Source organism: Panthera uncia, chromosome B4, assembly GCF_023721935.1.
Source record: "Panthera uncia isolate 11264 chromosome B4, Puncia_PCG_1.0, whole genome shotgun sequence".
Taxonomy (NCBI): Eukaryota; Metazoa; Chordata; class Mammalia; order Carnivora; family Felidae; genus Panthera; species Panthera uncia.
The window spans coordinates 64,622,979-64,641,925 of record NC_064809.1 but is presented as its reverse complement, the minus strand read 5'-3'; the positions used below and the strand labels follow the sequence as shown (position 1 = coordinate 64,641,925).

Here is an 18,947-nt window from a genome sequence, read left to right as displayed (position 1 = left end):
AATCTTTGACTTCCATTCAGATTGTGCTGTCCTGCAAGAAGAGCCTTTCTCTCAGCACTTCCAAATCTGCTGTAGAGTAAGTTTAAATATTACACATAGAAACTGACATAAGGAAAGACTGAGATAAAACCTGCACAATCTGAATCTAAATCTTGCACATTTTATCAGTTAACTACCTAAATCCAACATCCAAACACTTTTGACAAGAAGGACATTATTTGCATGGGCAAGAAAGGTAGTATCTTGCCATCCATTCTTTGAAGTTAGATGAATTGGGAATAACCTATTAGATTAATAAGTATTCAAATTTCTCATTTCTGTATTTTTAATGAGAACAATTTAAAACTTTCTGTGTAGTTTTTCCCCCAATGCATTGTCACTCCACCATAAAGCATCGTCATTGAGAAGAAAGATTTCTCAAGGCAGGATTTCTTTATCCTTAAAAGGCAAAAAGTCAAATTAAAGCAGCATCGGGCTACCTGCTTTAATCAGTTAGTAGAATGGGAGAAGTAGAATGGGTTCTAGTTTCATTGTGTCTTGCACAGCTAGAAAGAAGTACATCTCTGTCTCTTATAGACCTTTTTTTCTAAGAAGTACTTGTGGGGCTTACCATCTCAGGCTCCTTGTGGACCAGATGCAAATCTAGAGGGTGAATGGTACCCTTCCACCACTTTCATGCCCTGTCTTTTCTCCTTGCTCTCAAAAAGATAGCCTCCATTTCTTGCAACAGCAGCTTTTTAATTCAAAGGATGTGCTGAAAAGTGGGAGTTATTTTATAGGATCATGTTCTTCTATGTTATTATTATCTGGATGACTGTCCATTTCCTTAATTGGAATGAAACGCAAAGACTGATGGAGATCATAGGGGACCATGGACAATGACATCCAGATTATCACTGAACTGTTGTTTCCCAGTAGAGAGTAAAGGAGAACTTCCTGCAATTGCTAGGTTGTCACCATCATTGAACATTTATGTCTCAGAAGTCACATGAAAATTTTGAAACAAAACTAAACCGAAACAAAGGAATTAACATTGAAAGTATTTGAGCATCATGACATTCTTATTTACATCCCTAATAAGTATGGAAGAAAGATAGATCTTTTGTATGGTAATTTATTAGTAGTAGTAGTAGTAGTAGTAGTAGTAGTATTTTAATCCCAATATAGTTAACATACAGTGTAATGTTAGTTTCTGATCTACAATAAGTGATTTAACACTTCCATACGTCACTCAGTGCTCATCACAACAGGTGCAGTCCTTAATCCCCATCACCTATTTCACCCATCCCTCCACCCACCTCCCATTTGGTAACCATTAGCTTGTTCTCTATTATAAAGAATCTGTTTCTTGCTTTGTCTCTCTTATTTTTTCCCTTTGCTCATATGTTTTATAGGTATTTTGTATTTTAATAAGTTAATTATAGTATACACATTTTACTAAATTATGACATGTATATCTAAGCAAATTATAGAGTGGTAGCTCTCTATCAATTATGTGCAGTAACAATGTTTTAGCCCAGATACTGACTAATGAACATGTATATAAAAGTAAAAATTTAAAACAGTGTTTTTAACTCAGATGCATTATCCAAACACTGAAGAAAATAATGAAAAGGTTCTGGCTGAGCTGTAGTTTTTGGAGGGTGAAGAGGCAAACATAATTGCAAGTGGTCACTGGAGTCTGGTGAATGTCATGTGTATACGAAATGAATTATCAGTAATAGAATTATACTTTTAAACACAAATTAGCATTCCTCATGTAATTAATTATTTAGAGAATTCTCACTGAAAACTTAATAAACTCTGGAAAATGTTCTTAATTGCAGTATTACTTTACTTTATTACCAGCTGTTCTATTATATCACAGCATTTACAAATACCAGCTGAGCTGATCTATGTAATGTTGAAATTATTTCTTAACTAACAAAAAAAATCATACTTCAGAATAATCACACTTTATTCAATCAATATAAGGTAGAGCAAATGCCTCTGTTTTAAAATCCATTAATAAGGTAGAAATTGGGCAATATATTGGATATACAGTTTTGTAGTTTCTTTCTTTTTTTAAATTTAAATCCAAGTTAGTTAACATACCGTGGATTTGTTGTGGTTTCAATGGGAATAGAGTTCAAATTGTTCCTGGTAATTCTGTGATTACTGTCAAGTTTCTTAAATTAGAAAGAAGACAAAAGTTGAATGGATTAGCATCACTTGCCCAATCAGTCATGTAAGCATATAACCCAGAATTGAGAACCTCTAGGATGGGGAGATATATCTATGCTACACTGGCTCTTCCATTTTTCAAGGGTCACATGAGGTCTTGGCTAGCTTCCTTCATTTGTAACATTTGCGCTCAGTCAAGTTCTGTGGTAGAAATGACTGAGGAGATGGGATCCACAAGCCTTCTGCCCTGACATAGGATGCGTTGCTACTTCATACATCTTGATTTCCTATCACCTGTGTTGTTTTAGTACATGACTGAAATGCGCTGGATAAATGGTCTTATTTTATTTTCAAGCCATGGTTGAATTGGATGGAGATGATGTAAGAGTTTCCTCCAGAGGAAAATATGCCGAGAGGGATATTGTACAGGTAAGAAACTTAATGGAAATTATTCATTTTGTTCATTGTGAGGAACCTGTCAGCTCTGATTTGTAAATAAACAACTTACATTGAAAGCAGGACTGTCAGTTTCTGTTTAATTTAGTTGATTGATTCTCTATGAGATGCGTGGCAAGTAGGGCCTAGAATAAGTACCTAGCGATTTTTTTCTTCTATTTCAAGTTCACCATATATAAGATAGAAATGTTAATAAGTGTCTTTTCCTACTTTAATATTACCAGAAAATATCATAGAGGTCGTTGGTAAAATTAGAAGCCAGAAACATAACAGACTTTTTAATGATGCTTATCCATTATGTACTCCTCAATAAAGACTAAGTATATTTTAAGACAGCTGATTACATTTCAATGTAAATAAATTTAGTAGAAGCAAACCAAAACTATAGATATTTACATAGTCTACCTAGATTGTGGTTAGAAAAGTGGAGAAATAGATTTAAAGATTCTATGTAATATAGAATTATATATAAAAATATAAATAATATATAATTTAAGTGTAATTATATATAGATGTTATATAATATAATAATATATGATATACAATAACATAACAACCTATGTAATATATATCATTTACACTTGTTATAATCAAGAAAAATATGTAACTAAAGCCTACTATTCTAGGAGTGAATAGAAGGGAAAAATCTGCAACCAATCATTATAGTTCAAATTTATCATTGAAAGTAAGCATTTAATTCAACTAAATGGCTACATACTTTAGAGTTTCCATACTTTTAGGATTTTACAAGGGGGAAAAAAAAGCTGTGAAGTATACTTTTTTAAATATGAAAGCAAAGATCTCAGCACCGTTTAAGCACATGCTATAAAAGTTTTGAAGGGGCAAACAATGGACTTCAGTGTTATCTCCTAAATAATAACCTGTATTTTCACCCAAAAAGCAGTCATTAAAAGAATCCCACAGAATTTAGAATCCTGTGGAATTTGGTTCAAATCCCAGTTTGGCCACTGTGATGATTTGAATGAGCTTTCTAAATTTCAGTATTCTGGTGTTCTGGCATTGTTGTTAAGATCAGTAAGGGCATGTGTATAAAATACATTTCTGAAATAGAACTCAGTAAAAGACAACAAAACTGATTAAAATAATTTGAAGGAGAAATATAATCAGTAAGTATGTTAATATAGAGATTAATGTTGATAAAGATTTAAAAAAGCATTGTTCTTTATCAGGCAGCAAGATTAAATTTTAAAATAGAAACATCTATATAACAGTTTTTTTAAAGATAAATATGATTTAAACTTTTTAACCTAATGTTCTTGGTAGACTAAAAAGAACACATGCACATGAATGATTAGGTTAAAAGCACCTGAAAAAGGGAACATGATGATGTGGTCATTTATTTAAGTATCCCGTGGTGTTTTGTTTTCATAATTAGACACATGATTATTCACCTTAACCTTATTAGCATAATTATACGTCTAAGTAATTACACTTTATCTAAAAGCTCTTCATAATGTATGACTCACAGTTTCCAAAAAATCAAATTACTGAAGGGAAGTATGAATTTGAAGTTCTTTGGAATGTGTTATGCTGCTATTGTAATGCATTTTTCAAAATCAGTAGAAGCAACCTCATGTCCCATAGCGTCATCATAATGCATAAGGGAAACTTGTTACTATTTTCTTCCTTTAGAGGTAGTTAAGTTTGCCCACATGGTTAAGGTTACCTTTAAGAGGGCTAATCTGTTATATTAGTGAAAAACAATAGTCATGCCTGTTAGCATTTATAAAATAAAAATGTCCATGATCATGAAAGTATTTAGTCTCTCAGTGGAAATACTTATTGTGGAGAATATTGAGATTGAGATGCCTAGATCTATGAAAGTATAATATTGTCACTCTGATCTTGAACAAGTCAAGTAATCTTTCTGAGCCTTAATTTCATTACCTCTAGACTTTAAATTCTTTCATCTCCACTCTTTTCATGATGTGAATCTCAGAAGAAGTTAAGACATGAAAATACTTGCTATAATCATGTTTTTTCTCCTTGCAAGTCAGACAGAATCCATGAGACAGACCAGCCTGCCACCTTAAAGTGACATGGGGATCCCCAATGATCCTGAAGACATCTGGCAATATAACTAAATATTCAAGGAATTCTATCACGTAAAGTTGAACTGAAGTGAAAGAGTCATTGGATCTTACAGATATTGAATAGGAAATTAAAATGTGCCCAGGGAATTAATAGCTCTTGAATGACTGTGACTTCTTGACTTGTATGCCTACATTTGGTTAAGGACATTTAATAGACCCTTCTCTAATTTCATGGAGAAGATCCTAGGTGGTTATTGGTCTTTTCAAAATACTTAGCAAGGTAACCATTTACCTTGCTAACAACACAATATCACATTGTGTTGAAGAGGAATTAGCATTCTCTCTCACCTCAAATAAGGTTTTACAAACTTTTTCACCATCACAGTTTTCCAGGTTCTACCATACACTAAAATGTTATTTAAATTAGTTATTTGCGAAAAGGGGTTTATGGAGGATTGCCGGAAGATGGCGGCTTAGGAGGACACTGGGCTCACCGCGCATCCTGCTGATCACTTAGATTCCACCTACACCTGCCTAACTAACCCAGAAAACCGCCAGAAGACTAGCAGAATGGAGTCTCCAGAGCCAAGCGCAGACTAGAGGCCCACGGAAGAGGGTAGGAAGGGCGGAGAGGCGGTGCACGCTCCACGGACTGGCGGGAGGGAGCCGGGGCGGAGGGGCAGCCTGCTGGCCAAGCAGAGCCCCCGAGTCTGGCTTGCAAAAGTGGAGGGGCCGGACGGAGTTTGTTCCCACAGCAAGCGCGACTTAGCATCTGGGAGGTCATAAGTTAACAGCTCTGCTCAGAAAGCGGGAAGGCTGGAGGACAAAGGGAGGGAGAGTTGCTGAGCCCCCACAGACGACAGAGCTCTGTTTGGCGGGGAACAGAGGCGCTCGGCAGCACCATCTCCCTCGCCCATCCCCCGGCCAAATCCCAAAGGGAACCAGTTCCTGCCAGGGAACTTGCTTGCTCCATGCAAACACCCAACACTGTGCTTTTGCGGAGCCAACCCTCTGGCAGCGGGTCTGACTCCCTCCCGCTGCCACACGGCCCCTCCTGAAGTGGATCACCTAAGGAGAAGCGAGCTAAGCCTGCCCCTCCTGCCCCCTGCACCTTGCCTACCCACCCCAGCTAATACGCCAGATCCCAGCACCACAAGTCTGGCAGTGTGCAAGTAGCCCAGACGGGCGACGCCACCCCACAGTGAATCCTGCCCCTAGGAGAGGGGAAGAGAAGGCACACACCAGTCTGACTGTGGCCCCAGAGGTGGGCTGGGGGCAGACATCGGGTCTGACTGCGGCTCCGCCCACCAACTCCAGTTATACACCACAGCACAGGGTAAGTGCCCTGCAGGTCCGCACCACTCCAGGGACTATCCAAAATGACCAAACGGAGGAATTGCCCTCAGAAGAATCTCCAGGAAATAACAACAGCTAATGAACTGATCAAAAAGGATTTAAATAATATAACAGAAAGTGAATTTAGAATAATAGTCATAAAATTAATCACTGGGCTTGAAAACAGTATAGAGGACAACAGAGAATCTGTTGCTACAGAGATCAAGGGACTAAGGAACAGTCACGAGGAGCTGAAAAATGCTTTAAATGAAATGCAAAACAAAATGGAACGACGACAGCTCGGATTGAAGAGGCAGAGGAGAGAATAGGTAAACTAGAAGATAAAGTTATGGAAAAAAAGGAAGCTGAGAAAAAGATAAAAAAAATCCAGGAGTATGAGGGGAAAATTAGAGAACTAAGTGATACACTAAAAAGAAATAATATACGCATAATTCGTATCCCAGAGGAGGAAGAGAGAGGGAAAGGTGCTGAAGGGGTACTTGAAGAAATTATAGCTGAGAACTTCCCTGAACTGGGGAAGGAAAAAGGCATTGAAATCCAAGAGGCACAGAGAACTCCCTTCAAACGTAACTTGAATCGATCTTCTGCACGACATATCATAGTGAAACTGGCAAAATACAAGGATAAAGAGAAAATTCTGAAAGCAGCAAGGGGTAAACGTGCCCTAACATATAAAGGGAGACCTATAAGACTCGTGACTGATCTCTGTTTTGAAACTTGGCAGGCCAGAAAGAATTGGCACGAGATCTTTAATGTGCTGAACAGAAAAAATATGCAGCCAAGAATCCTTTATCCAGCAAGTCTGTCATTTAGAATAGAAGGAGAGATATGGGTCTTCCCAAACAAACAAAAACTGAAGGAATTTGTCACCACTAAACCAGCCCTACAAGAGATCCTAAGGGGGATCCTGTGAGACAAAGTACCAGAGACATCACTACAAGCATAAATCATACAGACATCACAATGACTCTAAACCCGTATCTTTCTATAATAACACTGAATGTAAATGGATTAAATGCTCCAACCAAAATACACAGGGTATCAGAATGGATAAAAAAACAAGAACCATCTATTTGCTGTCTACAAGAGACTCATTTTAGATCTGAGGACATCTTTAGATTGAGAGTGAGGGGATGGAGAACTATTTATCATGCTACTGGAAGCCAAAAGAAAGCTGGAGTAGCCATACTTATATCAGACAAACTAGACTTTAAATTAAAGGCTATAACAAGTGATGAAGAAGGGCATTATATAATAATTACAGGGTCTATCCACCAGGAAGAGCTAACAATTATAAATGTCTATGCGCCGAATACCGGAGCCCCCAGATATAGAAAACAATTACTCATAAACATAAGCAACCTTATTGATAAGAATGTGGTAATTGCAGGGGATTTTAACACCCCACTTACAGAAATGGATAGATCATCTAGACACACGGTCAATAAAGAAACAAGGGCCCTGAATGCTACATTGGATCAGATGGACTTGACAGATATATTTAGAACTCTGCATCCCAAAGCAACAGAATATACTTTCTTCTCGAGTGCACATGGAACATTCTCCAAGATAGATCATATACTGGGTCACAAAACAGCCCTTCATAAGTACACAAGAACTGAAATCATACCATGCATACTTTCAGACCACAATGCTATGAAGCTTGAAATCAACCACAGGAAAAAGTCTGGAAAACCTCCAAAAGCATGGAGGTTAAAGAACACCCTACTAACGAATGAGTGGGTCAACCAGGCAATTAGAGAAGAAATTAAAAAATAGATGGAAACAAACGAAAATGAAAATACAACAATCCAAACGCTTTGGGACGCAGCGAAGGCAGTCCTGAGAGGAAAATACATTGCAATCCAGGCCTATCTCCAGAACCAAGAAAAATCCCAAATACAAAATCTAACAGCACACCTAAAGGAAATAGAAGCAGAACAGCAAAGGCAGCCTAAACCCAGGAGAAGAAGAGAAATAATAAAGATCAGAGCAGAAATAAACAATATAGAATCTAAAAAAACTGTAGAGCAGATCAACGAAACCAAGAGTTGGTTTTTTGAAAAAATAAACAAAATTGACAAACCTCTAGCCAGGCTTCTCAAAAAGAAAAGGGAGATGACCCAAATAGATAAAATCATGAATGAAAATGGAATTATTACAACCAATCCCTCAGAGATACAAACAATTATCAGGGAATACTATGAAAAATTATATGCCAACAAATTGGACAACCTGGAAGAAATGGACAAATTCCTAAACATCCACACTCTTCCAAAACTCAATCAGGAGGAAATAGAAAGCTTGAACAGACCCATAACCAGCGAAGAAATTGAATCGGTTATCAAAAATCTCCCAACAAATAAGAGTCCAGGACCAGATGGCTTCCCAGGGGAGTTCTACCAGATGTTTAAAACAGAGATAATACCTATCCTTCTCAAGCTATTCCAAGAAATAGAAAAGGAAGGAAAACTTCCAGACTCATTCTATGAAGCCAGTATAACTTTGATTCCTAAACCAGACAGAGACCCAGTAAAAAAAGAGAACTACAGGCCAATATCCCTGATGAATATGGATGCAACAATTCTCAATAAGATACTAGCAAATCGAATTCAACAGCATATAAAAAGAATTATTCACCATGATCAAGTGGGATTCATTCCTGGGATGCAGGGCTGGTTCAACATTCGCAAATCAATCAACGTGATACATCACATTAATAAAAGAAAAGAGAAGAACCATATGATCCTGTCAATCGATGCAGAAAAGGCCTTTGACAAAATCCAGCACCCTTTCTTAATAAAAACCCTTGAGAAAGTCGGGATAGAAGGAACATACTTAAACATCATCAAAGCCATTTATGAAAAGCCCACAGCTAACATCATCCTCAATGGGGAAAAACTGAGAGCTTTTTCCCTGAGATCAGGAACACGACAGGGATGCCCACTGTCACCGCTGTTGTTTAATATAGTGCTGGAAGTTCTAGCATCAGCAATCAGACAACAAAAGGAAATCAAAGGCATCAAAATTGGCAAAGATGAAGTCAAGCTTTCGCTTTTTGCAGATGACATGATATTATACATGGAAAATCTGATAGACTCCACCAAAAGTCTGCTAGAACTGATACATGAATTCAGCAAAGTTGCAGGATACAAAATCAATGTACAGAAATCAGTTGCATTCTTATCCACTAACAATGAAACAACAGAAAGACAAATAAAGAAACTGATCCCATTCACAATTGCACCAAGAAGCATAAAATACCTGGGAATAAATCTAACCAAAGATGTAAAAGATCTGTATGCTGAAAACTATGGAAAGCTTATGAAGGTAATTGAAGAAGATATAAAGAAATGGAAAGACATTCTCTGCTCATGGATTGGAAGAATAAATATTGTCAAAATGTCAATACTACCCAAAGCTATCTACACATTCAATGCAATCCCAATCAAAATTGCACCAGCATTCTCGAAACTAGAACAAGCAATCCTAAAATTCATATGGAACCACAAAAGGCCCCGAATAGCCAAAGTAATTTTGAAGAAGAAGACCAAAGCAGGAGGCATCACAATCCCAGACTTTAGCCTCTACTACAAAGCTGTCATCATCAAGACAGCATGGTATTGGCATAAAAACAGACACATAGACCGATGGAATAGAATAGAAACCCCAGAACTAGACCCACAAACGTATGGCCGACTCATCTTTGACAAAGCAGGAAAGAACATCCAATGGAAAAAAGACAGTCTCTTTAACAAATGGTGCTGGGAGAACTGGACAGCAACATGCAGAAGGTTGAAACTAGACCACTTTCTCACACCATTCACAAAAATAAACTCAAAATGGATAAAGGACCTGAATGTGAGACAGGAAACCATCAAAACCCTAGAGGAGAAAGCAGGAAAAGACCTCTCTGACCTCAGCCGTAGCAATCTCTTACTCGACACATCCCCAAAGGCAAGGGAATTAAAAGCAAAAATGAACTACTGGGACCTTATGAAGATAAAAAGCTTCTGCACAGCAAAGGAAACAACCAACAAAACTAAAAGGCAACCAACGGAATAGGAAAAGATATTTGCAAATGACATATCGGACAAAGGGCTAGTATCCAAAATCTATAAAGAGCTCACCAAACTCCACACCCGAAAAACAAATAACCCAGTGAAGAAATGGGCAGAAAACATGAATAGACACTTCTCTAAAGAAGACATCCGGATGGCCAACAGGCACATGAAAAGATGCTCAACGTCGCTCCTTATCAGGGAAATACAAATCAAAGCCACACTCCTATATCACCTCACACCAGTCAGAGTGGCCAAAATGAACAAATCAGGAGACTATAGATGCTGGTGAGGATGTGGAGAAACGGGAACCCTCTTGCACTGTTGGTGGGAATGCAAATTGGTGCAGCCGCTCTGGAAAGCAGTGTGGAGGTTCCTCAGAAAATTAAAAATAGACCTACCCTATGACCCAGCAATAGCACTGCTAGGAATTTACCCAAGGGATACAGGAGTACTGATGCATAGGGGCACTTGTACCCCAATGTTTATAGCAGCGCTCTCAACAATAGCCAGATTATGGAAAGAGCCTAAATGTCCATCAACTGATGAATGGATAAAGAAATTGTGGTTTATATACACAATGGAGTACTACATGGCAATGAGAAAGAACGAAATATGGCCCCCTTTGTAGCAACGTGGATGGAACTGGAGAGTGTGATGCTAAGTGAAATAAGCCATACAGAGAAAGACAGATACCATATGTTTTCACTCTTATGTGGATCCTCAGAAACTTAACAGAAACCCATGGAGGAGGGGAAGGAAAAAAAAAAAAAAAAGAGGTTAGAGTGGGAGAGAGCCAAAGCATAGGAGACTCTTAAAAACTGAGAACAAACTGAGGGTTGATGGGGGGTGGGAGGGAGGGGAGAGTGGGTGATGGGTATTGAGGAGGGCACCTTTTGGGATGAGCACTGGGTGTTGTATGGAAACCAATTTGACAATAAATTTCATATATTGAAAAATAAATAAATAAATTAGTTATTTGCAAGAATAGAAATACTCTTGGGGAGACTGGGTGTTGCAGTCAGTTAAGCATCTGACTTTGGCTCAGGTCATGATCTCACAGTTCATGAGTTGGAGCCCCACATTGGACTCTGCTGACTGCTCATATTCTGTAGAGCCTGCTTCAGATTCTGTGTCTTCCTCTCTCTCTCTGCCCCTCTCCCACCTGTGCACGCGCGCTCTCTCTCTCTCAAATATAAATTAAAAAAAAATTTTTTTAGTTTGACAAAAAAGAAGAGAATACTCTTGAATACTTAGAATAATGGGGTTTCAAGGGCACACAAGGATAATGTTGTCAATCTTCCCATCAGAAAATACCTAAGGCATCACAATCAATAATATCTAAGCCATCACATCAAATACTACTGGCTAAAATATTATCAAAAAATAAGGTCTGTTTAGGCTCTCTTACCTTTTCACTGCTTCCAACTTCTTATATGTTGAAGCTAATCAGGTTAATACACTGCAAATGGAACCCAAATTTTTTAAGTGGCCAAACAAAAGCCTATAACTGCAAATAATAACAAAAGCCAGAAGTAGCTGAGTTTCAGCAGAAAGTTGAGGGTAGTGGATGGGGTTCTCATTATTATGTGAAACCTTCAGTGGCTTCCAACTTCTTCATATAATAATAATATTGAGTCATTTATTAACTTCGTTGTATGCTAGGCAGCTACTTTCACTAAATCTTTAATTGAACTTATGCAGATACTTTGATTACATTTTATGAAAAAAAAAAAAAAAAGAAATGAGTTTCAATTCTTGTCCATAGTCATGTAGCTAGTAAGAAGTAGTCAGGATTTAACCTTAAAATGTCTGATTCTAAAATTCTTAACACAAATTATGTATAACTTTGATTCTATAACCTAACCATAGCATTTAAGAGTCTCCGTGATCTGACCCCAATCTTCCTCTTTAGCTACACACACACACACACTTTGTATAGATAAATAGGACTACTAGCTGAGTCAACATTTGCATTGTTCTTGCTTTTATTTCCTCTTATTATTTCACCTGGAATACTCTTCTTCCTTATCTGTGCTGATTAAAACCCTACATTTTGAAAGATCCCAGTATAAAGCCTTGAACAAAGCCCTCTGTACACCTGAGCTGATTTCCCCTCTGTCAATTTGTTCATATATCACTTTATATCATCCTAAATACTGGTCTCTTTTTACTTTATGGTAGTTTATAAATGAGGAAACGGAGGCAGAGGACGAGATGTTAAACAACTTGTGCAAAATTACTTAAGTCATAAATTGGTAGAGCCAAATTTCCAACAGAGTTCTGATTCCAAACCCTGAGTTCTTTCTGTTACAACACACCTACTCTCCTAAAAGCCAAAATTCTACTGAAGATTATTAGGCTCTGTTTCCCTTTTCATACTGCTGTAGTGGTTTATATATCAGGGTTAGATTAATTTAGGTTCAAATAATGACCAATACTGATAACTATCTGACCTTGGGTAAGTTAACTAATCTCTCTAGGTTTCAGTTTCCTCTTCTGTCAATTCAAAATATGGGTAACATGCTAATAAAAATTAAATGAAATATTGTATTAAATTTTTTTGCAGAAGACCTGTTACCTACCAGTTGTTCAATAAGTGCATTAACACCAATATTAGTTACTGCTATTAGTGAGTATGTTGGCATAGTCTAATGCAAAGGCATTTTTTATGTCAGTATTTCATAGTAGCTATACCCTGACTTGGGACACTGTAGTCAGCCTTGTGTGTGATTATATTCATTGCCTCAAGATTGAATCTCATCTGACTATAGTATAAACAGTAAGCAAGATGAGATCCTATGGTTGTTTTTCTAAAACTTAAATGAGTTATTTTCTTAAATCAATATATGTAAAGGCTTTCAATATTTGTTTGTTTGTACTATGGATTGGCCCTTGTGTATAAAGCAATGTCATTTCTCTTGGCTGCATGCAGCTGTTGGCCAGCCTATCATTTACTTAAAATTTATATTTAAATCATATTTTCCATTAAAAGGAGAATAATAACCTTGAAGGCTTAGACTTGAAAATCACTAATGGAGCTCTGCACAGTAGGAACAATCGAGTAAAATTGAGCAGAACAGCAACTAAAAGTCCATTTGCCCAAACTGATTCAAACTTGTTTTCACAAATAGGCAAAACCAGCTGTTAGAGCTGCCATGTGGAACATTTTCCTTATACTGCATGGATGCTAAAATAATAACACAGAACATTAAAAAAAAAAAAAAGAGTATCAAGGATATAGTATATTTCTACAGAACAGAATGCATTTGTTGGTATTCTTCAGACAAATGTGATAAATTAGTGAAAATTAAATATTGATTTATCCCTCTAGACTGAACATTTTAAGGGTCTGAGTTAATATGTGGTGATAGTCAGTGATGAACGCTCATCCACAAATGTGTGAGCAATATTTTGAACAGGAGGTCCCCGGGTACAGTGACCAGAAACGAATGATAAAAAGAGACAATAATCAGAGTGGTCTGAGAAGTTAAGTGGAAAACAGATTGTAGAAGGATATGAGCAGTAGTGTTACAGAGGGCATATTTTGTCCTAAAATCCGTAAGATCTGACATTAATAAGAGGTCAAGGAAATGAAGAGTCACTTGTCATTTTCATCTCTCACTTAGGAGAGTACCTCATGACATGATTGAATAGCTCAATGTTCTTTTGGGAGAGGTTTACATAATTTAGGTTAGTGAGTAGAAAGTTCTCAACGTTTTTTTTTTCTACTCCCAGCACACATGTGGAATGAGCTGTACTCCTGTTGGTAACAGGAACCCGCTATAGCAGTGATTCTCACCCTGGGGCCAAGGACCTTCAGTATTCAAGGGCCAGGCAGAATTACTGAACAAACCTAAGTTCAATGTGATATAAACTTTCCTCTTCAGCTGAAAACTATATTTCTTCTTACCCATGATTTATAAACATATTTTAAATAAGAGCAGAACTACATGTATTATGACAATAGCGATTGTGAATGTGAGTTTTGACATCCCAGAGCATCACGACATTCTTAAAAATGAATTGTAATGTCCTTCAGTAACAAAAATTAGCAAATCTCATAGCATCTGCTGGAAATATGAAGCAATGGGTGTTTTAAAATAACAAAAAGGCTGGGAATTACTATCTTAGATGCTAATAACGATATTATACTCAAACTTGATAGAGATAAAACTGATAAAGGATATTCCTTGTATTTAATGTTTGATATGAATGTAAATAGGAAACTATTAAGAATATAGTTTCATATTTATATTGAATACATACATGTTTGAGCTGGTGAGTAATAAATAATACTAGTGATGATTGCAATGACTACCTTGTATGGCACATATTATGACTTGAACACTGTTTTAAGCAGTTTACATGTTAACTAATTTAATACAGCAACCTAATGAAGTAGGTATTATTGTTTGAAGTAGGTATTATTACTTTTATTCTCATTTTTAGAAGAGGAAACTGAGGCAAAGAGTGGAAAATCATCTGTGCAAGATCATGTAGCTATTAAGTAGAAGAACTGGGCTCTGAACTGGGGAAAGTCTAATTCCAGAGTTTGGGAGAATAGGGGGTAAAAAGAGAAAAGAGTTTAATGTCCCTGGCACAGAAGAAAAGTAAAGAATCCAATGAAAATAAAAGAGCAAAGTTGAGGTCAACACTTGATCTTAGCCAAAAGGCCGAGAAGCAATGAGGTAAACACACAAACAGGTAGGATCAACTGTTTGCCGGAGGTAACACCATCCTTTCCCTGAAATGTAGGTATTAGCCACAGATTTCTGAAAAACTGAACTATTAGGAAAAAAAAGTCTAAAGGATAGTCATTGTATACTAAACATATTGATACCTTATTAGTAGTTTATTTTTAAAACGCTGTGTCTTTTAAAAGAAGAATGAGCTAAGCTATAACAATTAGATACCTTCTTCTCATTAATCCTGTCTTGTTGATTCCTATTTTCTCACTTTTCTAATTATCGTTTCAGAGAAAAAAATAAACCCCGACTTTTTTTTGCACTTCTTTGTTGTTGTTGTTGTTAAAAATGTCATCTTGTCCAAAGTTAGATAATTTAACCTCACAAAAGTTCACATCCCCTTAGTTCTCTTCTCAGTTGAAGACTATATTTGCTCTGTTAGATTTTTCTTACCCTTATTAGCTACCTTCAGGGGTAAGAGAAAGCTTCGTTACCTTTCTACAGTTTTCTAAAAGCTAGATTGAGTTTTCTTCCTGGTTAGCAAGACAGGGTAAAATTAAAGTCATATAGGTTGCTTCTGCCTACAGTATGTCTTATTTTATTTTATTTAAAAATTTTTTAATGTTTATTTATTTTTAAGAGATAGACAGAGACAGAGTGTGAGTGGGGGGAGGAGCAGAGAGGGAGACACAGAATCTGAAATAGGCTCCAGGCTCTGAGCTGTCAGCACAGCTCAATGCGGGGCTCGAACTCACAAACCGTGAGACCATGACCTGAGCTGAAATCGGCCGCTTAACCACCCAGGCGCCCCCAGTATGTCTTATTTTGAAAAGAAAGTAATTTTCTACTCTTGCTTAAAGAGACTGTGTTCACTGCATACAAGGTATTATACCTGCTATTTGATTTCTTAAAATTTTAATTTGGCTTCTCTGTAGGAACCTGACCATTTTAAAACTTGCTTCTTCATAATAGTTGTTTCCTGAAAGCACATCTTGAATAACTATGTAAATCAAAAGTAACTTTCAAAATAAACTTAAAACAGTTATGGCATAGTTATAGAGATGGGAGTGTGTTCTCTCTAGAGGAGAAAAAAATAATTCAGGCTGTTAAATATTATAATCCAAAATTGCTTCAACATTCTCAAATGTCTTCGCTATACCTTTTCCCTTAGACCTAAAATTACTGTGTTCCCAAACTATCACAACATTAACAGTTCAAACATTTCCAAGTGGCTTCAAGAATCATCATGTCTCTGAGGGGAACTTGAACTAATGCCCTCAAACAGCACATTTTTATTAGCTTAACCATTACAAATGAAGATAGAATCAGGCAATTTATTGTCAGAGTATTTAATGTTGAGCTGATAATGGCTCTCACGTAATTGCTAATGTGAAGATAGTGCAATTATTTTTATGTGATATAAAAATAAGAATGGTGATATTTCAATAAGAATGCCAAATCTCATGCTGAATTCTTTTTCTTTTCCATTCCAAATAACAGATTAAAAGAAAAAACAATATCTGGGACATGTGGTTTTATGTTTTAGTAATAATTAAAAATACTTCACGTGTGTTTAGGATACCCACTTCTTTTTTTTACCCTCCACTGGATACTATTTCTGATTGAAAGCTGAATTAAGCATGTATTAACTCCATCTGACAGAAAACCGAGCCCTGAAGAGGTAAATGCTCCAAGTTATTGGGAATCAGGTTAGGTATAGAAGTCAAAACTGCAGAACACATGTAGCAACATGATGGACCTGTCGGGAACAGGAGATTAGAATTATCGGGAGGAACAAACATAGAAAACAATTCCATCCCTTTTTTAAAGTATATACATTAGAAAGGTTTGGTCACTGTAGTAGCTGTTGGTAATGAATCAAATCTCTTTAAAATGCGTAATTATTATCCATCTAACCACTACCCCAGGGTTCTTCAGTTCTCAATGAAATGTTTACATATGTTGATTTTTGTGTCTATTAAATAGCATGCTTTCTTTCTTTCACCTCTGTTGTAGTTCGTGCCATTCAGGGATTATATTGACAGAAGCGGAAACCACATACTGAGCATGGCTAGACTGGCCAAAGATGTCCTTGCTGAGATCCCTGAGCAGTTCCTGTCCTACATGAGGGCCCGAGGAATCAAGCCATCGCCTGCACCCCCCCCATACACCCCGCCTACACATGTGTTACAGACTCAGATATGACTGTGCTCTGAACTGCTAATGTTAATTACACATCAGTTAGAACTGCTGAGTCAATGCTTTGCTCCTGGTGCTCTGTAATGAACCAGGGAATGAGATCCTTTTCTCAGTTTGTTTTCAGCAGTACTGGTTAACATGCTTTCTTGGATCCAAAATTAATTCTCTTCCTAAACCAAAACTGTAAATATGGTTGTTGCATGAGCAACAAAAAAACAATTGTTTAAATGCTTGAAGCAAAATATGGATGTCTTCTCTGAATCTTTTTTTTTTTTTTTCTTTTGGACAGAAACAGCTAATTTCCAATATATTGTTGGGAAAAAGCACAAACTATGTTTTTAACTCAAACACTGTCCTCGACTGCTGTGTGTCTAGGAAAGCAGTCTCTCTGTATCAATGTTTACATGTTACTACTTTTTAAATTTCAATACTTTTATAACTGTTCTTAAGAATAAGAGTTTTGAATATTGAATCCTTTGTCTTCTAAATTGCAATAGCTATAATCACAAGAGCAATATCTCTTTGAATGACTGTCTGGACAAATGCAATTGCAAACAAGGGGAGGGAAAGATACTTTCATATTTCTCAGTAAGTGAATTGTCTTACGAAGCTGCATCTGCTTAGTAATGAGTTCCTTTGCATTGTTTGCCGAGTGTGGGAGTTTAAGCGTCGCAGGTGTGTATCCTGTAAGGACATGCATTTTTCATGGGGTTTGGGTTCTAAATTTAGACTGCCGTCAGTTTATGTTTTGTAATTCTCCATAGAAATAGGAAAAAGTCAAACATCGTGAACTGTAAAATGAACAGAAAATACTTTGTGTAAAAAGTAGCGTCTTTATATTATAATGCTATTTAAAAGACTAAAACCCAGAATATTTAACTGTGAAACATGTAGCAGAAGTTTTAAACTTTTTATTCCATTCTACCTTGTCTAGATATTTTAATTCAAAGGGATACTGGCTCTGTCAATTTGGACTTCTAGTTCTCACCTTTCCATGTGGCCATGCAGGGTGCACAGGCTGGAAGTTTTTTGTGTAATTCCCAGTTAAATACACACAAACCTGTGACTTAGTGCACAACACATTTGTGAAATAACCTACTCCTACATACGGAACTGCCTGTCCACAATTAATTGTAAAATTTTTGCATGTACAGTTTTTACAAGAATTACAGTTTTGTGACGTTGTGTCTGAATTAAAGCATTTCTTTAGAACAAATGGCCTTAAATTCTCACAGAATTCCTGGAAATGATTGTGAATTGCCTTCAAATAATAGAAAAGTGTATTTTTTTTTTCTTTCGTGTCAACAATGTAACTGCTTTATAATATTTTTCCTTATGCCCTATTTACTACTTGGTTTATTTCTACTGTATGTTGTTCTCTTTGTCCCAAGTTGACTTAGGGTGACTTTTATAAGCATGAAACTATTTTAATGAAAAGAAAAATATATACACCCACATATCTCACAGTATCAATGTTATATAATTATGTAATAATAAATTGTCCATTTTTAAGTATGTATTAAAATCTTTAAAAGGATAACTATTTGCTCTATAAATTTTATGTGTGAGTGACATGGAGTGTGATGATTACCCTTATTGATCTTAAATAATTTTGCCAGTAGAGCTTATTAACCTCCTGAATTTTTTAATTTACCTTCATTCATCAGCCCAAAGAAACAAAAGTGAATATGGTCAGTATTCTTTCTTGTGAACATCAGTTATTTTTCTTTGATCTCATCAGAGGAAATGAAAGATGTCTACTTTCTTATCTAACTAATAGTGTACCCAAACCTAGTGGGGGCACATGGCTGAGAAACAATCTTCAGTTATAAACCTTGCCCTGTGTATGGTTGAGAATAGTGACTGGAAATGCATGTGATGTTAGTTCTATATGTTAGGTTAGAAAATACCCAGTCATATCTCATCATTGCATAAACGAAGAAACTAAGTCTGAAGGGGCTGATTTATCT

At 36.6% G+C, this 18,947-nt stretch overlaps 1 protein-coding gene across 1 annotated transcript in view; it reads left to right on the top strand.

The window, feature by feature from the left end:
- CPNE8 (copine 8) overlaps positions 1-18,508 on the top strand; it is a 227,106-nt gene extending 208,598 nt beyond the window's left edge. The window contains exons 19-20 of the mRNA XM_049625275.1: positions 2,519-2,592; positions 16,795-18,508. Of these exons, the coding sequence (XP_049481232.1) occupies positions 2,519-2,592; positions 16,795-16,983 (263 nt within the window). The 3' untranslated portion in view covers positions 16,984-18,508. The remainder of the gene's footprint in view (positions 1-2,518; positions 2,593-16,794) is intronic.
- Positions 18,509-18,947: the final 439 nt, after the last annotated feature.